This window comes from Vanellus vanellus (genome assembly GCF_965231255.1).
Source record: "Vanellus vanellus genome assembly, chromosome: 22".
Classification (NCBI taxonomy): domain Eukaryota; kingdom Metazoa; phylum Chordata; class Aves; order Charadriiformes; family Charadriidae; genus Vanellus; species Vanellus vanellus.
Genome location: NC_138927.1, coordinates 1,681,777 through 1,704,159, shown reverse-complemented (window position 1 = coordinate 1,704,159; position 22,383 = coordinate 1,681,777). Strand labels below are relative to the sequence as shown.

The 22,383-nt window shown below is 47.0% G+C and overlaps 1 protein-coding gene across 1 annotated transcript in view; it reads left to right on the top strand.

The window, feature by feature from the left end:
- Positions 1-1,000: 1,000 nt before the first annotated feature.
- Positions 1,001-22,383, top strand: part of HIVEP3 (HIVEP zinc finger 3) — a gene marked incomplete at its 5' end in the record, with an annotated part of 68,859 nt that continues 47,476 nt past the window's right edge. The window contains 2 exons of the mRNA XM_082494332.1: positions 1,001-6,121; positions 10,253-10,398. Of these exons, the coding sequence (XP_082350458.1) occupies positions 1,001-6,121; positions 10,253-10,398 (5,267 nt within the window). The remainder of the gene's footprint in view (positions 6,122-10,252; positions 10,399-22,383) is intronic.

The window sequence follows — 22,383 nt, the reverse complement described above, 5'->3', positions numbered from 1 at the left end:
ATTTGCTTTTTATTTGTCAGTGAATGTATGTGCTACATTAGGCAGTGCTTTGTATTTCATCAGCTTTACTGTGTAGTCTGTTTGGAAGGGAAATATAATTATAAAAACTGTAAACCCATAAATGTTTGCAGGAGCTTAGAAGGAATTCAAGTTTGAAACCATTATAATACATTTTTCAAGACTGTGTTTCGTTGCTGTCTTTGCTTACTGCTGCAGAGCCAGGTTATGTGTGCATTAAGCTGAGCATGAGTCCCTGAGGTTTGACTTTGTACGATTTATGTTTAGATTACCATTAAAAGTAATGTCTCATGAACGGTAGACATTCAATCAGTTATTCTGACTTTCTTTTGTGCAAACTGTTTACTGTCATCCTCTATAAAAGTAGCAGAGTTTAATTACTTAAATACAAATACTGAAGTAATTTTTTCTGTTTGTTTTCTTTTGGATTTAATTACAGAAATGTGGGAAATACTTTTCCAAGGCTTTTGAACTCAAAAGTGGAACAGAAGGAAGACACAGGGAGACATACACCGTTCAGTGTTATTTTCCTTGCACAGGAAAAAAAGATCATTATGAGATGAGCACTAAAGTCTCAAGTTTTCAAAGGTTTGCATAACAAACAAGAGACACATTGTGGGTTGCATCTTGACTTTGAAGGCTTGCCACTGTCAACTGAAATAAAATGGCAAGGTTTAAAGCCTTAACCAAGTTCACAAGGAAAATATTTGGACTAAAAGTTTTGGAAAGTTTTCTCTCTTTGAAGTAGTTTGTCATGTGTTACCAATGTGAACTTTATTGACCTTGAAACATTTTTTTTTTTGAATCAAATAGCAACTAGTGACACTTTAGTAAAATCTTAAATCAACAACCATCTCCTGGTGGCTCCAGCTTCGTAGCAAATGCAGGCAAAACAGGGAATCTACAGAAGAGACCTTTATTATTCGTAAATGAAGCCTGCCAAAACCTTCCCGAAATAGCATTCAAAGACCCTTTTAAGGTCATGGATCCTGAACAAAGCCAGAAGAGCACAAAAAAGGCTGAGGAAAGTCCAAGAAAGAGGCTTCCCAAAGGAGAGGCTTTCCAAGCCAGTATTTCATCTTCAGCTACGTACCAGGGCAGCTCTGCTTCTTCGCAAGGAACCCCTCTCCGAGATATCATATCGCAGCAGCACTTTTCTGGTTCTTTGCCGATTCCAAGAGAGGAGTCTCAGGAGAAGAGTGGACATCAGAAGCAACCTAAGCCTTCCTCTTTCGAACATCCTCCCCACGTTTCGCAGCTTCAGCAGCACGCACTGTCACCAGCATTTATGTCTCCTGGGAAACCAGAGCATGTCCTTGAAGGTCCCACGTGGCAGCTAGTTGATCCAGGAAGACCAGGTCCCTCTGGCTCCTTTTCATCACCCGGGCTTCACTCTCACCACGGCCAGCTCTTACCTTCCCATTCACCGATCATTCCTGGAGAGGACATGCCGTCCGTTCAAAAGGTCTATATCCCTCGCCCTTCGCAGGTTTCCTTAAAACAAACTGAGGAAGTGCACAAGAAGGAAAAGAAACCTCAGAAGCCGGGCAAATATATTTGCCAGTACTGCAGCAGGCCTTGTGCGAAGCCAAGTGTGCTCCAAAAACATATCAGGTCACACACGGGTGAGAGGCCGTACCCTTGCATTCCATGTGGCTTTTCTTTTAAGACGAAGAGCAATTTGTATAAACATAGGAAATCTCATGCTCATCGAATAAAAGCTGGGCTGGCCTCAGGAATCGGAGCGGAGATGTATCCATCGAGTTTGGAAATGGAAAGGATCGGTGGGGAGGACTTCGAAGAGCCAACAGAAGGAGAAAGCACAGATTCGGAGGAGGAAACGGGTGCGATGTCGGGCCATTCGGTAGAGCTCTCACCTAGGCAGAAGCACACCCTGTTGTCCAGCAGTTTGCTGAGTGGAGGGAGCCAAGGTTCCAGCCACGACCGGTGTTCATTGTCTCATTCCAGTATGTCTCAGTCTCTTGAGGACAGCACCCAGTTTGTGGAGCCATCGTCAGACCATGCTCTGAGCCATAAATCTGAAGATACCCACACCATAAAGCAGAAGCTTGCACTCCGCTTAAGCGAACGGAAAAAGGTCATAGATGAACAAGCTTTCCTGAGCCCCGGGAGCAAAGGGAGTACTGAGTCAGGCTACTTCTCCAGGTCAGAAAGTGCAGAGCAGCAGATCAGCCCACCAAATACTAATGCGAAGTCTTACGCAGAAATTATTTTTGGGAAATGTGGTAGGATTGGGCAAAGGACTGCAGCGTTAGCTACAAACACAACCCAGGGGTTTCCGCACCTGTCTACTGAAGAGAAACCTAGTATGGTACCGTTATCTGTGCCTAGAACACAGGTTATTGAACACATCACTAAGCTAATTACAATTAATGAAGCTGTTGTAGATACCAGTGAAATAGATAGCGTTAAGCCTAGAAGAAGCTCTTTATCTAGACGTAGCAGCATTGAATCTCCAAAGTCCGGTGTATATAGAGAACCGTTTCAGTTTGATATCAAGTCTGGTTCCAGTAGCCAGTTGGATGCATCGAAAGTGTTGACATCCCACGGTGAAAAAATTAAGCCCGAACAATCATTGTTGTCACTTCAGCAATCCCACAGTGCCACAGAGACAGTGCCTCTCCTAAGAAGCCACTCAATGCCTTCTGCTGCATGCACTATAAGCTCCCCACATACCTTTAGAGGTAGCTATTCATTTGATGATCACATCATGGAGCCTGAAGTCTTAAGCCGCAGTCAAGCATTTTCTTCCCACCCTCGAATGCTAAAACGACAACCAGCTATTGAGCTACCTTTGGGAACAGAATACGTCTCGGAGGAGGTTAGCTCTGCGAACAAAGAAACTGTTTCCAAACCTCCCGAGGAGCCTGAAACCAAGGAAAGCGATCTTACCAAAAAGTCACGGAAAGGTCCAAAAGTTAAAGGGTTCATGTACGAGTGTAACATATGTGGTGCTCGGTATAAGAAAAGGGACAATTATGAAGCCCATAAGAAATACTACTGTTCGGAACTGCAGCTTTCAAAGCCTCGTTCTTCCACTTCCCATACCTCTTCAGAGACTGAGAAAAGCGTTGTGGATCCTGACACGTGGCCCCAGGTGATGCATTACAAGCTAGGGAGCAGTTTGGAGCTCACCCCGCTCCGAAAAAGACGAAAGGAAAAGAGTCTCGGTGACGACGAGGAGCCTCTGGCTTTCGAGTTGTCTGACACTCCCTCCTCCAGTACTGGGCCAGGGACTCAGTTTGCAAACCCGGCATCATCTGACGTCGCTTTAAACCTAACCCGTGAATCCATTAAGTCACCAGCAGACCCGGGTAAATCCGCACCTTCTGATGTCAGTGCCAGCTTTCATTCCAGGAATACCAAACCGGCTCCGAGCGCGGAGGGCAAAGAGAAGAGGACAACCTCAAAGGAGATCTCCGTCATCCAGCATACGAGCTCCTTTGAGAAGTCTGACTCCGTCGAGCAGGCGAGCAGCTTGGAAGGAGAAGAGAAACCCTTGTCACAGTACCCATCTCAGCCGACCCCCCAGCACAGCCGACCACCTCACTCCCTGCAGCCCAAGCTGGTACGCCAGCCCAACATCCAGGTCCCAGAGATTCTGGTCACGGAAGAGCCTGACAGACCAGAAATGGAGCCAGAGCCTCCTCCGAAAGAGCCAGAGAAAACGGAGGAATTTCAGTGGCCGCAGAGGAGCCAGACCCTTTCTCAGCTCCCTGCGGAGAAACTCCCACCCAAAAAGAAGAGGCTGCGCCTGGCAGAAATGGCACAGTCCTCTGGAGAGTCCAGTTTTGAATCAGTGTCTCTCACCCGAAGCCCAAGTCAGGAGAGCAGCATATCCCATGGCTCCAGCCACTCCATGTCGTTTGATCGAGAAGATCACAGCAAGTCGGAGTCGACCAGCCAGCCCTCTGAATCCCACCCAAAGCCTGCTGGCGTTGGCTCACACATGTTGATGGTACCAAGCCACCATCACCATTCCAGGGAAATGCGGAGATCTGCTTCTGAGCAGACACCGAACGTGTCCCATCCCTCCCAGATGTCAGAGACCCGCAGTAAATCATTTGACTACGGGAGCTTGTCGTCCACTCCTGCCTCGACCCCCGGCCCCTCAGCCTCCTCGGCTCCACAGGAGAGAAGGAAATGCTTTCTAGTTAGGCAAGCATCCCTCACGAGGCACCCAGAGCACGAGCCAGACTCGGCCCCGACGGGCCGGCCAGAGACAGAAGATCCAAGTCCTTCTTCAAGTAAATCTCCTTCGACAAGTTTGCCCCATCAGCCGACATCTTCATCCCCTCTGCCCTCTCACGGTACTTACCCAAGTGAAAAGAGTCAGCCAAAAGACAGCCCTCAGCCAGCGTATACCCAGCCGTACACAGAAGCTTTGCAAGTCTTTCACCATCCCGTACCACAGCTAACGCTGCACGAAAAGCAGTTCATGTCCCCACAGGTTTCTATCTTTCCCTACCAGCACCTCCTGCCGCAGCCAGCGCAGTCTGCGGAGCTCTTCGCCGCACACACCATGTCTGACATCCTCTCTGCTCAGTTCACCATGCCTCAGATTCCTCCTTCCATATTTCAGACCCCACCGCTGCCTCTCCCGCAAACGCTCATCCACCCCGGCCCGCTCCATATCGCTCCTCCGCTGATGTCTCACCCTGCCGAGGTGCCGTTCAGGCAGCATCCTTCATTCCTGCCGGTGCATTACCCTGGCTCCTCACCGATCCCTTCAGCCTTTTTTCTGCCTCTTCAGTCTCAGTTTGCTCTCCAGTTGCCAGCTGAAGCTGGTGGACATTTACCGCAGATCAAATCCAGTTTATTCCCGGCAGCAGGAACCTCCAGTCTTTCCCCGTGCACGGAATATGGCTCGGACAGTAGGTTGCACCCTCTGACCCGCACAACAAGTCCTCCGGTGTCTGTGTCCGCATCTCAGCTCGTTGTTCCTACACGGTCAGACCCAATGGTGTCGCTTGTTGTCCCCGTTCGCATACAGACAAATATGCCGTCCTATGGGAGTGCGATGTACACAACGCTCTCCCAGATTCTGGTCACTCAGTCCCAGTGCAGTTCCTCTTCTATCGTTCTCCCAAAATTTGATGATCGCCAACCCAAGGGTGCCCTGGTCTGTAGCGCTGATGTTCATGGACTGGGTTTCGATCTGGCACAGATGATCACAGAGGATCAAAGAAGCATTTTCCAGAGCCCCTACCTGAGAGTGCCCTTACCCTTACCGGAGCGAAAAGGTTATATGCCACTCACCTCCCCATCAGACAGCGTCCTTGGACTGGAAGGAGGCCCATCAACAGTTGGTGGGAGCAAAAGGATGCTCTCTCCAGCTGGTAGTTTGGAGCTGACAATGGAAACACAACAGCAGAAGAGAGTGAAAGAGGAGGAAGTGTCTGAAGCAGAAGAGAAGTTGGAAGTGGTGAAGCCACCCAGTGCAATAGAGGAAGGGAAAAAGCAGGATAAATCTCACTTTCTTGCAGAAAGCCAAGGCAGGGTCGAGGTTGAAACACCACCTAGTTTGTCCTTAGAGCAGTCAGAGCCAAAGGAAGTCCCAAGTACTTTGCAGCAAGCTGTGTCCCGTTCAGGTTCTCCGAGCTTTGAGGCACTGGAGGAGTATAAGCAGCCAGCTGGCAAGCAGTGCCTCAGCAAGGCACCTTTGCAACCCGTGAAGAAAGAAGACTCCAAAGAACTGGTGGAGCAATCTCCACCAAACCCTGCAAGCCCTGCACCTCTGTCTGAGGTCACTCGTAGTGCAATGAAGTCTCGAGAAGGTACAGACACGAAGAAGGTACTTCAGTTCCCCAGTCTCCACACAACCACTAATGTCAGTTGGTGCTATTTAAACTACATAAAGCCAAATCATATCCAGCAAGTTGATCGACGGTCTTCAGTGTATGCCAGCTGGTGTATTAGCTTGTATAATCCTAACCTTCCAGGTATATCCACTAAAGCAGCCCTGTCCCTCCTGAGGTCCAAGCAGAAGGTGAGCAAGGAAACCTACACCATGGCTACTGCTCCACGTCCGGAGGCAGGCAGGCTTGTCCCGTCCAGCTCCAGGAAGCCAAAAATGACAGAGGTAATGCAATCCTATATCTTTCTCCTCATCCATTTGGATACATGGGAAGAGGGGGACCAGGGACGGGGAATTGCTATTCTTAGTTTAATAGGAGTTTATTCATCCCTCTTGCAGTTTGGTAAGCACTTGTTCACAGTGAAACTTTTAGAATGAAGAAGCTAAAACCCACTGTAATAAAAATTAAAAAAAAATTAAAAAAAAAAAGAAAGGCAAGCCTGCTCCAGGGCAATGTGCCATATTTCTGTTCTCCGGTTTCTACTTGCCTTGTAATCAAAAGAGCATGTAGGAATCACCACCGCACCATGAACTGCCACTGCTCAAGCACAAAGGATTAGACTTGATTTGCATTTGTCTTGATATTTCAAATAGCTTTACAACTTTTTTTTTTATATATATATATATAAATGCTGTTATAATTCCCTACATTTTGCATGTTATAAATGAAAAAGGATTACCTTGGGGAAATGGGATTCTGTCTGGTTGTGCATCTACTGATCTCACATTAATGAACATGGAGAGGCATGCTTAAAAGTATTTAAAAATATTAAAGGGAGATTTGCAAGCGTATTTAGGCCCCCAAAGAAGCGTAAGGGCATGCAGTGACATTTATAACAGTGCCTCAGTAGGTTAGATGTGGAGTCTTGTTCAAACACCCGTGTCGTTTGGTCCATTCAGTTAATGTCCTTAGCTCTCGACCTGCTTTCCAGGTATCTAAGGATATTTTATGACTGGTCTTTAGAGTTAAGGGGATCACGGCGAACGGCTTCACAGGGCAGAGCTCACCAGAGGCATTGGCCGTATGGGCACAGAAGTGTTTAAGACTCTTCTGGTAGCTGCCTAGCGTTACGTATCTCATTTTGAGGCCAGACTTTTCCCTTCTTGGTTAATGCTGAACCATACAGATCCCTTTAATCCAGATCGGGTTCATGTAGATTAGCAAACAGAATCGCGCTGAAGATTTTGCAGTTTGATATTCATCTCAAGTCAATTTATATTGATGGATTATTCATTTTATTTCTGTATCATGAAATGAACTCTGAATATTAAATTTATCATAATCGCTGCTGCAGCTGCTGCTTATAAATATGTCTTAAAATACACAGTAGAGTCATTTTGATTCAGTAAATCTTTATTTCTATTCAGCATTTCCATCATTCTTCTGCAGAAATCCAAAAGACAGAATTTCCAGGGACGTAGGGGCAGATAATTACCTGCACAGCGCAATAACCACACTGATGCCTGATATTAACACACTCTTTTTCAAAGGACTTTATCTGAACGGTGTCGTACCATCCTTATTTCATTCTCTAACAGAAGTGCCTGTGCTCCTCTGAGCTTTTCTCTTTGACATGGTGCTAAACTGCACACTAAGCGTGTGTTCCAGGAACACGAGACCCTCATACCCTGAAGTTAAACGTTAAGCTCTACAGAGGAATTGTTCAGCCCTTAGCCAACAAAATACATATTTCACTGCATGCGTTTGCTCAAAGGACTCAAAAACCTCTTAGACAAAGCCCTATAAGCTGACCGGTGGTGAAAGTTAAGGTTTTCAGGCTACAGTTTGCAAAAGTAAGAGTTTGCCCTGCCAAATTCACCTAGAAAATGGTGTAGCCTAAATCTAGCATTAATACCTGCTGCTTAGAGGAGTGCGGTTTGCAGAAATTATGTTAATTTCAATGGAGATAAATTGACCTCGTGCCAAGGAGAGAAATAAATTTTGATTAGATGATCCAGTGGGAGTGAAATCCTCAGTTTAGTTTTAAAAATGCTTACGGCTGGCACAGATTAGGGAGTGGCGTCGCTGGTTGCTCAGGAAGATGCGATTAACAGGAGCTGCGTAGCAGTAGCATCAATCGAAGGTTGAAAGTTCAGCCTTCTGTTAACTCTGCTCTAGCTATTTCCCTTCAATATTTGCTTCTTTATGTAACTCTAAATTGTCAGTCAACACGACAGAAAATGTAAAACAGCTCTAATATTTTGTACAATTATGCATGCAGCAAGCTACCAGCAAGCAGCAGTACCGTGTATACTGTCTACGTACTTGGCTTGGTTTTTAACTTACTAGTGGGGTTTACTGAGCAGATCAGTTTGAAGTGACTGTAGGCTCCAGCGTGCATGTAGGGATGGCTAATTACACTGTATCGGGCTTGCACACTTTGTAAATTAAACGGGATTGTAAAAGGGGATAGTAGTGACTGTATGATTTTGGCTCTCTGGTGCCTTTCATCTGTCTGTGTTTTGTGCTTTCTAAAGTTGCAATAAATAAACCTCATGCTACATCTAGAAAGTCAATTGTTTTGTATTCCTCAGCAAATAAGGAACCGAACTGGGAAGGTTGTCACTAGCATTGTTACGAGCGTGGAGCTCGTGTCAGGAGGTGAAGTCATGACGACCAAGGTTTAAATTTTGAAGGTGCTCAGTGCGTCTCCTGCCACTGATTTCCTCCGAGCACAGATGTCTCCGTGCCCAGAGACACCCGCTCGAGACTGTTTCTGCTGTTAAAATTGTTAAAGTGGTTCCTGGCACTGTTCTGTCCTGGGCTGATAGCCCTCTCCCAGGAAATTCCTGGGCACGTGTAGGGAGATAGGACAGCACAGGGACCGTTCCCAGGAGGCATCTAGAAAGGGTAGGTGGGTCTGGTGGTGTGGATGTGGGCTATTCTGCGCCAGCCGGCCCCAAGGGCAAAGAGCAGTCCCGGGTGCATCTAATGCTCTAAGCTGAGCTCCTGAAATTACTGGGCAAATTTGAAATGTTTGACCTCAGTTTTGCATGTCTGCTCTTCAATGAGTCCGTCCCTCCTCCAGCTGAGAGTCTGATGGCAGCCCCAGCAGCGTGCTGTGCTGGAGGCTGGGCTATATCCCACTGGATTTTGCAGGTCTCAGTTTGAGCTAGTCCCTCTTTGGCTTCCTCTATAACCACGGGAGACAAAGAGGCACCTCTTGGGTGATTCATCCCCCCTTAAGATAAGTGTCTAAGGTAGGGCAGATGAATCACCCTTGAGAGCTGCCGCTCTTTCCAGCAACTGTAAGGAGTCAAAGTTGACCAGCTCTGCTTTAGACTTCTGCCAGTTCGTTGGCTACGTTCGGGCCCAAATCCCTCTAATAACCCTGGTCTCTCAAACGCCTTCAGTCCGTTTCCATAAATTATACGTAAAGCAAGGATATGGGTAATTCAGTTGAACTTCAAAGATATTCTTGCACTAGTGTAAAAAGTAACCTGGGTGAAAGGCAGTCTGCTTCCCTCTTTCAGAGCTGTGGAGACCCTTGTTATTCGCGGGGGGAGGGACAACATCCCACAATTTCATTCCGGGTGTGGAGAGCTCCCCTTGCACCGCACAGAGCCAGAGAGGCAGCTGGAAAGTTTAGGTCCATGTACTATAACAAATACCGTCAAACATGCTGGATGAGATGTCAGTGCATGGCTTAAACCTTGCCCTAAACGAGGGGTGGCAAGTTTAACCGTGAACAAACAAATTTTACCCTGGGAACATCTGGGGAGGTTGAGGATTATTTTCTCCCGTTGGTTTTGTGGCTTTCTCTGTACTGCACCCTTGGCAGCAGGGTTTCGGTGAAAGGAAATCACCCGAGAGCTTTGACTGTCGAGTGATTTATATCAAGTTTAGATGGCTAAAGTCCAAATTTGTGTGAATGTGTGGGTATGTGGGGGAAACCCAAAGGTTGAGGTTAAATATGTGAATTCTACAAATGCCTCCTCTCTAGGTCTTTGTAGATGTATGTATTAGAGAGAGGATTATCCAAGGACAGGGCAGTGGATTTGGGAAGGGAGACCCATGGCTCCACCACACGCTCAGAGATACCCCAGCCAAGAGAGAGAGACTTCTCTGTGCCTCAGTTTTCCAGTTGGCAAGAACTGGATAATATTGAGCCGCCGTATGCAGGGGGTGTTTTAAAAACTTGTAAGTGGTCACAGTAAATATAACATAACCGGCAGGGCTCAAAATCCAGAAGCAGAGGCCCTGCTTGTTAAGAGGATGTCCTAATTACTGCACTTAGCTGTCAGGAGCAGCATGTGCGGTAGGTTGCTGGCTCTTTCTGAGGCTGTTTGGTCTGTGTCTGTCTTAGAGTGATTTTGTATGTAATCATTGATTGTTTTGCTCTTTTGGGGAGATAGGTTCATTTGCCTTCGCTCCTTTCTAATGAAGGTCGAAAAGATATAACTAGAGCTGAGAAGGAAGAGGATAAAAGAGGAAAATCAGAAGAAGAGGCTCTTGTAACCAAGAGAGGGGAGCCAGTCAGGATCAAGATCTTTGAAGGAGGGTAAGTGTCTCATTTTATTTCTCTTTTTGTGTCACAGTTGTGTAGGAGTTACTGATAACAATGATGGCAAGTCAGTGAAGGTGCCATGTGGAGGTGAGCAGAAGGCCAGATGTAGTTGGATTTCAGCTTACTTTCTACAGCCACCGTAAAAACCTGGCCCTTGAGATCAGTAGCTACTCCGGACTGTAATAATGTAATTTTTTTTTTTTTTTTTTTGAGATGTCCTTAAGTCAGCAAGCACCTCGATCTCTTTTTTCAGCGGGTGGTTGAGCGAAGATGGCTGAAGAGCACAAATACATCTCGTAGCTGTCTCTGATATAATGAGGTGTACTCTGTATCTTCTAAATCTTTCCAGAGCCTTCTCCTGAAAATTATGTTCCTAATGGCTGTTACCATTATAAGGAGGATCTGGGAAGATCTTTTCTGATGCCTGGGTTTTGGGTGGGGGAGAAAAGAAGGGTTATAGTTGTGTGATTTTAATCCCACCCACCCAAAGTAGCTCAAACCAGAATGGATGCAAGGTCTAAATTTGATGTATATCTTGATTCTTGGCTCCAGGTGACTCTTCAGTAATCAGCACTGGTCTAATACTACCGTTTATCTTTTCAAAAATAAAAAATCAGGTAATAAGTAGCATGTCTGTGGGATACAATTAACGATCATCCTTCCTGTGTGTTGCAGAGGGGGCTGAAGAGATGTAAGAAATCCCGGGCAGGACTCATCAGTTCTGCTCTTGCCATTGGGTGGTCTTGGTTTTTGTGTGTTAGAAAAAGGCTTTAATTAGTCAGTGGTTGTGGTTTTCTGCTGTTACCAGTTGAAGTTTGCTTTTATTTCAAAATATTTCATTAGCAGATGATCAAACTAGCTAACCAAAAGAGTAAAATAGTGCTTTGGGAAAGGAAACCTGCGTGTTTGTTCAGGAGGACTCACCTCTCACCCAGATGTATGCACTGTGAGCCCAGCTCAGGTTTAGATACGTGTCAGCAGCGAGTGGGGAGTGCAAAGAGCTAAAGTAGTGGCGACCTGTAACGGTTACGACCTGAGGTGATTTAGGGAGGGAGCCAGGGAAGGGCAAGAAAGCAACAGACTGAGAAATACGATGGCTTTGGTGTGTTGCCATCACCCTCCTGTAGCAGATAGGACTCATAGGACCAACGGAGCGCCGTGTTTTATTGCCATAAAGCCCATGAGAAGCCTCCGTTCCCCTTGACGGGGTTGTTGCGGAGCTGTGGCCATTTCAGGAGGACTCCTGGACTCCTTCCTAGACGTGATTAAAGAGGCTCAGCATTAACGTGAATGAAAACCACCCTACCCCTCGCAGAGCAGCTCTGCGGAGGTTTTTTGGGGAGAAATGCGGGGGTGCTCGGTGCTGGCTGCTCCCCGGCTGCCCCCGCCGCAATGAGCCGCATCTCCACGTCCCCGCGCTCAGACGGGGCGGCTGTTTGCGTCCCCAAGCCCGGCACGACGGATGCGCAGTCACATTTTTCTGAACGACAGACACAAAATAAAGCAACTTTTCCAACGTTTTCCGTGGAAGCCAGCATCGGGGAACGTATTAGTCATCCTGAACGTATGCTATGTTTTATTTTAAAGTTCCTGTAGCACTTAAGGCAGCCGTCCTTCTGGATGTGAGACAGAATATAGTAGCTGTTTAATGCTAAGCACAGGCACTAACGTAACACACCGGGTCGCAGAAATAAATTTGACATCCAAATTACATGGCATAAGCGCTGCGAAGGGGTCCGGCGGGACGGGCTGTTCTCCCGAGGTGCGTGCTGCGTACCTGGGGGTCCGTGCCTGGTTCCCGCAAGGTTTCTGATGTCGGATTGTTCAGCCTCAGCAGCCCGTGTCTGCCAGGATATTTTCTTGCAGTGAAGGAACGAGCCTGCAGATGAATCCGCAGGGTGCCTAGTGCTTTGTGCAAGATACTAGGTGGATCAGACCCCTTTCCTGGCATCTCTGGAAAATGTTTTACAGAAAGGGCATCCATTCTCAAGACATTATTTCACCGTCTTTTGTATTTTCCCCTCTCATAAAAATTTACTCCTCGTCTCATTTTTCCCCTTATTTATTGGTTTCACATGGTCTGCTGCTGGCTAGACCCATCCTTCCAGTGGGATGCGGTGTGTTTCAAATCTCTTGGAGCCACCCCATGCTTTGTTGCCTCAACCAAGGAGGGAGCTTATAAAGAAATTCAAGCGTTCCCACAAAAGGTGAACTTGCTGCAGCTCTTTTAGCTCCTTCTTCCCCTCAGTTTTATTTTCCTTAGAGCTCTTGCCTTTCTCACTGCCATTTTCAACGCTGCTTTTCCCTCTCTACAGTCTTCTGGCTTCCCCACTTCCGTAGCTCCCTTTCCCCATTGCTACATCGCATATAGCACTGCCAGGACCAGCTCTGCTACGTCCCCTGCTGCTGTCCATCCTGCCGGCCAGAATCATATTTCTTGGCTTTCAGAGAAGACCAGATTTCATACTTTCATCATACCCACCGCCCATTTTTAAGGAACGAACCAATAAACCCGCCAGCAGCTCTCGGAGCACTGCAGGGCAGCTTGGCTTCCCTTGCACTGTCTCTCATTTGAAGATATCTCCTCCCTAGCTGTGAAGGTGGATGGTTGCTTTGTTTGTGTTTGCCCACTGGGAAGTGTTTTAGAAACAGCAGCTTGCAGATTCCTTGAGCCTTGAGGTACATTCGTACCTGGGTTTAGGATCAAGGCTCATTAATGCCATGCACGGGGTGTGCTTGGGCTCAGATTCTTCTCTCATCACCTTTTCCATGAAGGACATCAGTCGGCCCCTGTGGTGCCATCTCAGGATATGGAGTAGTGGCCGCTGAGGCTGTGAAGAGGACCTGGGTGGTGGTTGTGTTCAGCTCCTGTTGAGTTACTCAGCCACTTCAGCATCTGACTCCCTTGGTCTCCTGTGGAGAAGAGGACCTGTTGTGTATTTGGTTTCTTGGGGACTGCAGGAAGGATGTACATGGTTCTGCCTTGACTTTTCCGCAGTTAACTGTAGACAGGATCCACCGAGTTTTCCATTGGACTATTTAAAGAGCAAATTCCTCTTGGAGAGCAAGTCTTAAGATCATTCCATATGTAATTGCAGCAGTGACTTTTACGTGAAATTTCCTAAGACTGGATCTACCTCCGTTGCAGCCAGCATTCACCCCCGCCACGAGCACACCCCATGCACTTGATGGCAAAGGAGATGGGAGTCATTTAACATCTCCCGCAGACTGGACGCTGCACAGTCTCGTTAGGGTGTGCCTGGGAGAACCATGCCATTAAGCATCTAGGTCAAAGTTTGGACTCCTGAAGAAGCTAATATAAGTTTCTAGTGGACTTGTCTTGAGGGATATTGTGGTGGTTTTGAGCAGTGAAAATGATCTTTGAAGGTCAAGCTGGCCAGCACTGCTTCAGGAGAAGTGCCGGGATTCTTCGGTGGCTCTGTGTCACCTTCATCAATCTGCTGTGGTACTTTGGAGGCCCATTCTGAAATCTTACGTCATGAAACTGTAGATTGGTATCGACCTGATTTGAGAGTGAGGTCTGTGATGGTATCATGATCTTGTCAGGGAAATGTTGCCTGTTTACTGTGCATTAGCATTACCATGATGAAATCTGATAGCAGTGGGGTAGTTACAGTCAATATATGTTCTTCTATTTCATAGCCCAACTCTTGGTGCTTTTATGGGGCCCATCAGTTGCCTTATTGCGCTATTTGATTGCAACCAGTAGTGAAAGCAACTCCAAGATATAGAAGGTTAAAGACCACTAACCTTAACTGATATCCCCAAACCGATGTAGTATAAAATGAATACTACGTCAAAAAGAAAGCTCTCTTTGGGGAAAAAAACCTTATGGCTGCAAGCTTACAGTTGCAGACCCAAATATCATTGCATTCACACCTTAAAAAATACCTCCCCTTCACACCATCCCACCTGTACAAATCCACACACGAGCAAGAACTCAAGGTGATGTAATATAGTGTATGTTTTACCTTTAAGAGAGATGCTCATAGTGCTGTTGTGACCCAGGCTGCTCGAGGCATCAGTATGGTCTGACGCAGGTATGAATCCAAGTCCTTCACTCTTTGTCCTCAGCAGTAAGTCACAGAGAGTTGCAGGTTCACCAGCCATGGGATTTTCTGAACTGGGATCTGGAACCCCCCACTGCTCCATGAGCCTGAGTGAAGCCCCTACAGTACAAATAACTGGGGCATTGTATGAGGTTTGACCATCGCATTCCCTAAGAGCCCCGGGGCCGGAGGGGTTGAGGCTGCTGTGTCACAGGTCTCCACACCATGGGGCTGCTTAGAGGGTTTTAGGCAGCAGGAAGAAGACGGAGCCGTACATCTGCCTCCCTTAGCCTGTCTAGCGAGAGGCTTTCCCTGGGGTTGAAGGAAAATGGAGAAGCCTTGGGAGTGTTTTATCAGACTCGAACATGACTGCTAATTAGTGGATGTGTAAGGAAAAAAAAAAAAAAAAAACCAACACAAAACCCTTTGGGGGACCCATTAGCGGTGTGCGAACCTCCCTTCCCCCAGCTCTCTTCCCAGTTCTTGCTATTGTGGACTCGCGGGGATCTGTGGTCGCCTCCTCTGGGGTGATCTCACTCCGTGTCTATGACCGGCCACAGAAACTGCAGCTCCCACCACCCGCTGACACACACCTCATGGAAAATCCCTGGCACGGCAGTGTGAGAGTTTTATTACCCGAGAGAAAGCCTCTCTGTTAAACAAGCAAAGTTTCTCAGCGTGTAACTCCAAACCCCTGCGTCGGACCTGGTTCGTTCAGGGGATTTCCTTTGCTGCTGAGATGAGTTCTAAGAATTCACCGTGTTTATTTGGAAAGGAGTCATTTATCCCAAAAGACACTAACTTGAGCACGCACGTTAGCAGCAGCGGAGGAGTCTGAGCAAGCTCGGGTCTGTAGCGCATCCCGCTGCCGTCTGCACCGGCGGGAGGTAACGGCTGCTGCGCCTTCGTTTATCCGCAAACCTGCCGCAATCCTGGAGGTGAACTCACTTCGCAGCCCCGGGGCAGTGCCTCAATGGGTATAGGTCTCTGCGCAGCCGGGCTGGTGTTAAATAGCAATATTTTGCTCTGCACGCTCTACCTAGGCGTAAGCAAAGAATTCCTGTAATTTGCATTTTTAAGCGAAAGGGGGTTTCCTGAGACTGGCCGCTTTGCACAGGAGGGAGAAGTTGGTGTTCAAACTTTCCTGTTAGGGCTCGTGGTGCCAGACTGACCGCTCGGCGTTGACTCGAGCATCCTGTGGGGTTTGGTTGTTGGATTTTCCCTGCCTTGAGAACGGGTATCGCCGTGCTCCATTTGGGCAGCCCTGTGGCTGCACAGCCCTTCCGAAAATCTGGTCCTGCGTGTGTCACGCTGCTCTCTGAAACATGATTATAAAGTTTCAAAGCATCGGCTTGTGCACAGGTGTTTGTCCTGCTTCTGTAGTGACCTTTAACAAAAAAAAAAAAAAAAAAAAAAATAATTGTTTCTTAAATGTGGAATTTTTAGTTTGTTTTTCAGATAGGACTTTACAACAAATGGAGAGGAGAGCTTTTGTGCCGCTGGCTTTGAGAGCAGCAGGGACAGCCCTGTTGCCTGGGCAGATCCGAAAGCGATTAAACCAGCTTGTGTCGGGGACGCTGGGAAAAGGGAAGGGAAGAGCAAACCCTGATTCTGTTAACACTCGTATGAAAAAAAGTCAGGTTGCGTCAAACGCTGGCGGCTCTCCAGGAGCCCCCACTGAATTCGCCCGTCTCCATATCCCCCCGAAAGACACTGACTTCCCGCAGGTCTGCACCCCCCGAAGGGGCTCCCGCTCGCCAGGACCCCTCCTTGTGGGTAGGGGGTCTGCGCCCGGGCACCGTGCTCTGTGCGGGGGGAAGGACAAACCTCATTTCTCGTGCCCGTTAAAAGAACATAAGGTCTCTTCTGAGCACCATACGTTTACACTCTTTTCTTTTCTTTTTTTTTTTTTTTTTTTCATAGCACAAGTAAAGCACATTTTCTGCTTAAAAAGCTAACAATCCGATGGAGACAAGACGCGGGGTGGCAATTTAAGGCAGGACGGAGTTGTGAATTTTACCGGTGCTGACAAGATGAAAGGAGAAATTGTTTGAAGAGACAGGTTTGCAGGCAGCGAGAAAGGCAGCTTGAAAGATAACGTTCAGGAATAGCAGCAGAGCAAAGTAGCAACTAGAGAAAAAAATGTTTTCAAAATGAAAGGCGTATGTGCTTTTTGCTTTGAAAATCGTTGCATTCTTACTTTAAAATATCTTTAAAAGCTAATATGAGGAAAAGGTTCAATTTGACTCGAAGCAAATGCTTTTCCCTCCCATATGTCTGCATGAAAATTTGGAATTTTTTTTTCGTTTGTTTGTTTGTTTGTTTGTTTCTTTTTAAATTTGGGTTTAATTTAAAAGATGCATTTTCCCCTGATAATTCAGGGAGTAACCGAACTGAGAAGTCAGGTGTTTTCAGCGGTCTGTTCAGGAAATCTTTTCTTGGATCAGGAGCGACGAGGCAGGCGGTGGAAGAGGAGGAAGGCGAGCCGGTCGCAGGTAGAGTCGGCGCAGAGAGCAGCAAAGCGAAGGTGTAACCTGCCTGACGCCGACCCTGGGCACCTCAGCCGCTCCGCTCGCGGCGAGCCGCTGCCGAGATGCGTTAGCTGAGAGCCGGCGTGTCGGGCAGAGCTGACAGATTTCCTTTCGGAGGGAAAGTGTGGGACGGCTCTGTAACTGCGCCAGTTCCCCAACCTGCCACTCAGCAGATGGTGCTGCGTGCCAGGAGCTCTTGTATAAGTAACCTCGTATAACATAGACATAACCTCGGGTTATTAACTTTAAAACAGGTTATTAATTTTTGTCGGGAGCAGCTTCTGGTTGTATAACCACTGCTGAAGCTTCGTGCGAGATCCCAAATGTTGTATCTTTGGGCCAGAGCTCAGGGCTTGATGCTCTTTATATTCTCCTTGCTTTCTTTATATTTTCCTTGCTTTCTTTATATTTTCCTTGCTTTATATTTTCCTTGCTTTCTTTATATTTTCCTTGCTTTCTTTATATTTTCCTTGCTTTATATTTTTCTTGCTTTCTTTATATTTTCCTTGCTTTCTTTATATTTTCCTTGCTTTATATTTTTCTTGCTTTCTTTATATTTTCCTCGCTTTTATGACAATAGATGCAACCTGTGAGTTGGCGTTGCCCCCCAAACATTTCTTGAGGGTCTGTGCAATGCAGATCAGCACCATTCACATCCAGCCCACTCTTTGCTACCTCCTCTGGTTTCCCCTTATGGATGCGGCTACAAGAAGACCCTCATTAAATCCTGAATGTGTTTCGGTCAACTAAGCGTGGACCCACCTCTCAGTTATCATCCCTGATAAACCTGGATGTAAAAATACTGGCAAGCACATGGACCCCTGTGCCGTTCATGCTTTGGGTGTGGTGATGACCGGCCATCCCTGCGCCACCTCCACCTTGGCTCCGAAATTCAGGATGCCCCATGTGCCTACAGCTTGGAGCACAAAAGATGGCTTTCCTTTAATACCAGCTGTGTTTGTGCTGAGCAGTTCCTGAACATGCTGTTCCCTGTCCTCCTGAACATATCCTGGAGACAGCGAAGGGTGGTGGTTAGAGCAGAGAAGTGTGACTTGGGGATGGTGGACTCGTGACTCACCGTGACTCTTGGATAAGTCATTCTCCTCTCTACTCTTCCTTGCGGTGAGAGGGGACACACAAACTCACCTACTGCTAAGCTTGATTATATTATGTCTTTAAAATGTCTTAAAATTTCTCAGTGGGAATTGTTAATGTTTCCTGTCCTGAATATCTCGTCACTTCACTTGACAAATTTGGTTCATTCTGCAGCTTATTCCTGTTTTCCCAGGAAATTTGACAAACACAGAAGGATTTAGTCTAGATTGTTGTCTGGTTTTCTTTATTATTTTTCCTAAATTATTTTTGCCTGTGCAGCCAACCCGCTTTCTTGACACGTCCTGCTGGCAGGAGCTCAAAATGCAGCTTGATGCTAATTTCCCACAGCCAATTATTAAAAAAATGTTATTCCCAGTTTCCTCTCTGACCTTGTGTGGGATGCTCAACTTTCTGCAGGGATTTCTTTCCTCCTAAGTAAAGATCCCCGCAAGCACCCGACCAGCCCGTGGGCTTCCCCAGTGTGACACGGTTACGGTGGGGCAGAGGATGAGTGTGGTCCTCAGGTGGAAGACGGTGCTCTTCCTGAGCCCAGCATTCCTGATAGGGTTTTCCCAGCCTCTTATTCCACTCACCGTGACTTTTATCTTCTCTGTGTTACACAAAGACAAGAATTCCCATTTGCTTTCAGCTCAAATGACGAGAAATACATACTTAATAAGCAGTATCAAGCAAGAAGATGTCTTTGATGCCTTGGGCAGGTGCCTGGGGTACCTGGCTAGGGCAAACCTGCCTTGCTGGCATTGTCCTCTAGCTTATTTGGGGAATGAAGAGCGCTCCAGCTGCCCGGCTTGTCAGTCTCTTGTAGCACTAATAGCATTAAAAATCTACTAAGAATTGTGTTTGTTCTAGCAATTGCTTTGCTTATAACATCTCGTAGATCCTAGGATCACTCTAGGTAGATAAAGAGAAGCAGCGTCTGTTCTGCAGGCTCCAAGACCAACAAGCAAGTTTGTTCCTGGGGTGGGACAGAGCACAATTTTCCTTCCTTTTCCAGTGGAAAGAGGAGTTCAGGTCTCTGCAAGCAAAGAGGCAGAAAGGGAGCACTGCCTGACTGCGGGTATCTCTTCCAGCCCCTCCCTGCCAGAGACTTGTGCCCCTGGAGATGGCCCTGCCTCCCTCTCCCTGTCTCAGCCCTCCCTTTGCAAACGTGGGGGCAAAGTCGAGGATGGCAGTAGTGGGTGTTTCGTTTTTACACCTCGCGTCTCTCCTTGGGGCTGGTTGGAACGTTCCGCAAGTCTGCAGCGCTGCCTCTTCCCTGGCCCTATGCGCAACTTCGTCTCATTTCTGGGACGGGGGTTTGCTCGTGAGACACCGCGTGCTCTGCTCCGGAGTCGTTCTCTACAGGGAGGGCACAAAGCATATGGGGTCTGCGAGGGGGAGAGGATAAACATGGGGAAGACGACCCTGTCATCCCGGGTGGGGAGAGCCTGCGGATGTAAGCTGTGCGCTGGCACGTGTTTTGTACCGGGGAGTTACAAAACGACATGGACAAACAGCGTTTGGGGCAGAAAGTGCCATTGGGCGTTACAGGTCCAGGGCTGTTGGCAGAGCTGTGCAGGAGAGATGGGAGAAAACGTGACACGGAAGAGCAGATGAAAGGACTCCCAAGAGCATTTCACAGTGCCTTTATCGCACAGGTAAGGGGAAGGCAGCGGAAAGGAAGAGTGTGATTTGAGCAGACAGAGTTTTGGCAGCTGAACAGGGATGGTGAGAGATAGAAATTGGTTAGAAGGTAAGAGACTGCAATTATCTGAGCAGGAGAGGGTCAGGCTGGAAGATCTGAGCTCTCACAACATAGAGGGAGTGTGTGGGATGGAGAGATAAATGGCACAAGTTGGTGCCAGCAAAGAAGTGAAGAGAAAGAGCGGATGAGGGTCAGAGATGCTCTCAGGATAGGGAAAATGGCATACTCATAGGAACGGGTGCACGCAGGTACCAACTGAATAGCACTCGTGTGTGTGCATTTCCAAGATTGTATGTGCCCTCAGTTTTGTAAGTAAACATTTGTGTGCAGTTTAGTAAAAGCTGGGCACTTTCCTTTGTCAGGGGTTTGAAAATGATAACGTAGAAAAATCCGTGTGATGTCCTGAAGAAAGTCCATGCTCACCAGGGCTGTCCTTCTGCGTCTCAGATCCACAGGCATGACACAATGTCTTATTCTGAGCCGCTGTTTGATATGGGCCAAATGTCTGGAATAATAAGCTCTCCATGTTCGCAGACTATTTATGAGCTTGTGGCAAACACCAAGATTATAGGGTTTTCACTTTATTGATTCAGTGACACAATCTCTACAATTAATTCAGTGGAAAATTTGAGAAGGCAAACGTTTTTACCAGGTTCACTTAGGATTAGCCAGTTCTTAACATCTGCATATCTAGGCAGCCTGTCCTATACAGAAATGTAATTTATAGAAGCCCTTTAATAGATTCCAAGTACTGTGCAATCAATTAGAAACCCGATGTTCAAATAGACAGACCCAGACCTAACTGCCTGTTACTCAATCCATATTCCACTAGGTAAATGGCAGGAAGATGACTCTGAGATTACGATTCTGAACTGGCTTTTGGGGACTTCCTTTTCTGTCCCTTTCTAGTGATGAAAACATTACTTTTGAGGAGACAGGTCTCTTCTCTAGGCAGATGTTATTCTGGTTCCTGTTAGGTGGTTTGTTGTTTGTTTTTGGTTTTGTTTTTTAATCTTCCCAAAGGTGGTAGTTGATTTTCAGTTCTCTTTAGTATCGACTACCAGAGAATCCCAGTGATGACAGATGGGATGTGAAATTCTTGGGAACATTCTGCATGATGGAAATGATAGAGGTCCGAGAGTGAAGTGTGCCCAAACTGTATTTTCAAAAAATGACATGCATTTAAGAGCGTGAATCCTATGAAATCCGTCTACTGACTAGGTGTTTCACCTAGAGAGGGATCATGTTCCTGAGACTGGGAGTTAAGCTCTCCCCGCTCCCAGTTTGGATTCCAAATTTTACTTTTGGAAAATTTTTTCTCTTTTACATAATTTGGAAGTGAGCACACAAGTCATACTGATGGTAAGAATGCTTGTAAGAACTGAGTGAAGCCTGTTACATCCTTCAGTCATGGGACTGTGAGAGCCAGACTCTACACTTAAGAAAGATTTTCCAATTCTTCCCGGTTTGTTGCTGGAAGGAGAGCAGCTTAGCTTGTGTGCTTTGTCCTGATATAGCCCATGATGTAACTGGATCTTTGATGGTTATGAATATCATCCTTCATCTGCACAACTGAGGGAGGTGCAATGCCGTGGAAGGAAGGTGAGATCATTCCTCCTCATGGGACGCCGCTGGGCTTGTGCTCGAGGGGGGAGAGGCTGTGGGACGTGGCAGGAGCAGATGGAAAGACGACCAGAGGGACCAGAGGGAATGGGCAGAGTCTGCTGCTGCTCAGAACGCCAGCGAGTTGCTGGAGGCACGGATCCAACCGCAAGGACGTGGTGGGCAGGGCTGCATATACATGTTTTCTTCTTCTTTTTTTTTTTCTTAATATTCCATCTTCCCAACTTGCTTTTCACTGTTTAAAAGTTATTCTTCCATTTTTTTAATGATAAAGCCTGTTTACTTGCTTTTTAGTTTTAGTCTTTTTTTTTTTTTTGAGGAGGAGCTCACTGGGGACACGGTGCAGGCAGATGCATCTCAAACCTGTAGCCAATCTGAGTCCCATGATCTCTGGATGATGAAGGGCTCTAAGGTGGCTGTCAGCCCAGCTCAGTTTCTCCAGGATGGAGGGGTGGGGAAAAGCTGTGATTACTCACCGCGAGTGTTTAAATTTCCCTGTCCTGAAGGACCTGCTGCTGCTCAGGCAATTACACAGAATTAACTGAGTAAAAACGGAGGGTGGGATGCGGTGTCCCTCTTTAGAACCACGTGACAAATTCATGCATATGGGCTGAAAAGTATGAATCCAGGCTGACTGTAACTGCATGCTTCTTTGTGTGTAGAACCTCCGACAAAAGGCAACGTGACCCAATAAGATATTTTTGCTGCTCTGTTTTCCTGCTCGTGCTGGCGTAGAGAGAAGGCTGAAGATTTACAAGATTTTTATAAATTGGAAGCAGGGGTACTCCACGGGGAGGTTACAGGCAGGGTCTTGGCTAATTCTCCTGACGATGTTCACCTGGCATCTGTGCACCATGGTTCGGTTTCTTGGATGTTCATGTGTTTCTGAATGCTTGGGTGCTCTTCTCTCTAAACGTTATTCAGGACTTAGTATGTCAAACATGGGCGAATAATC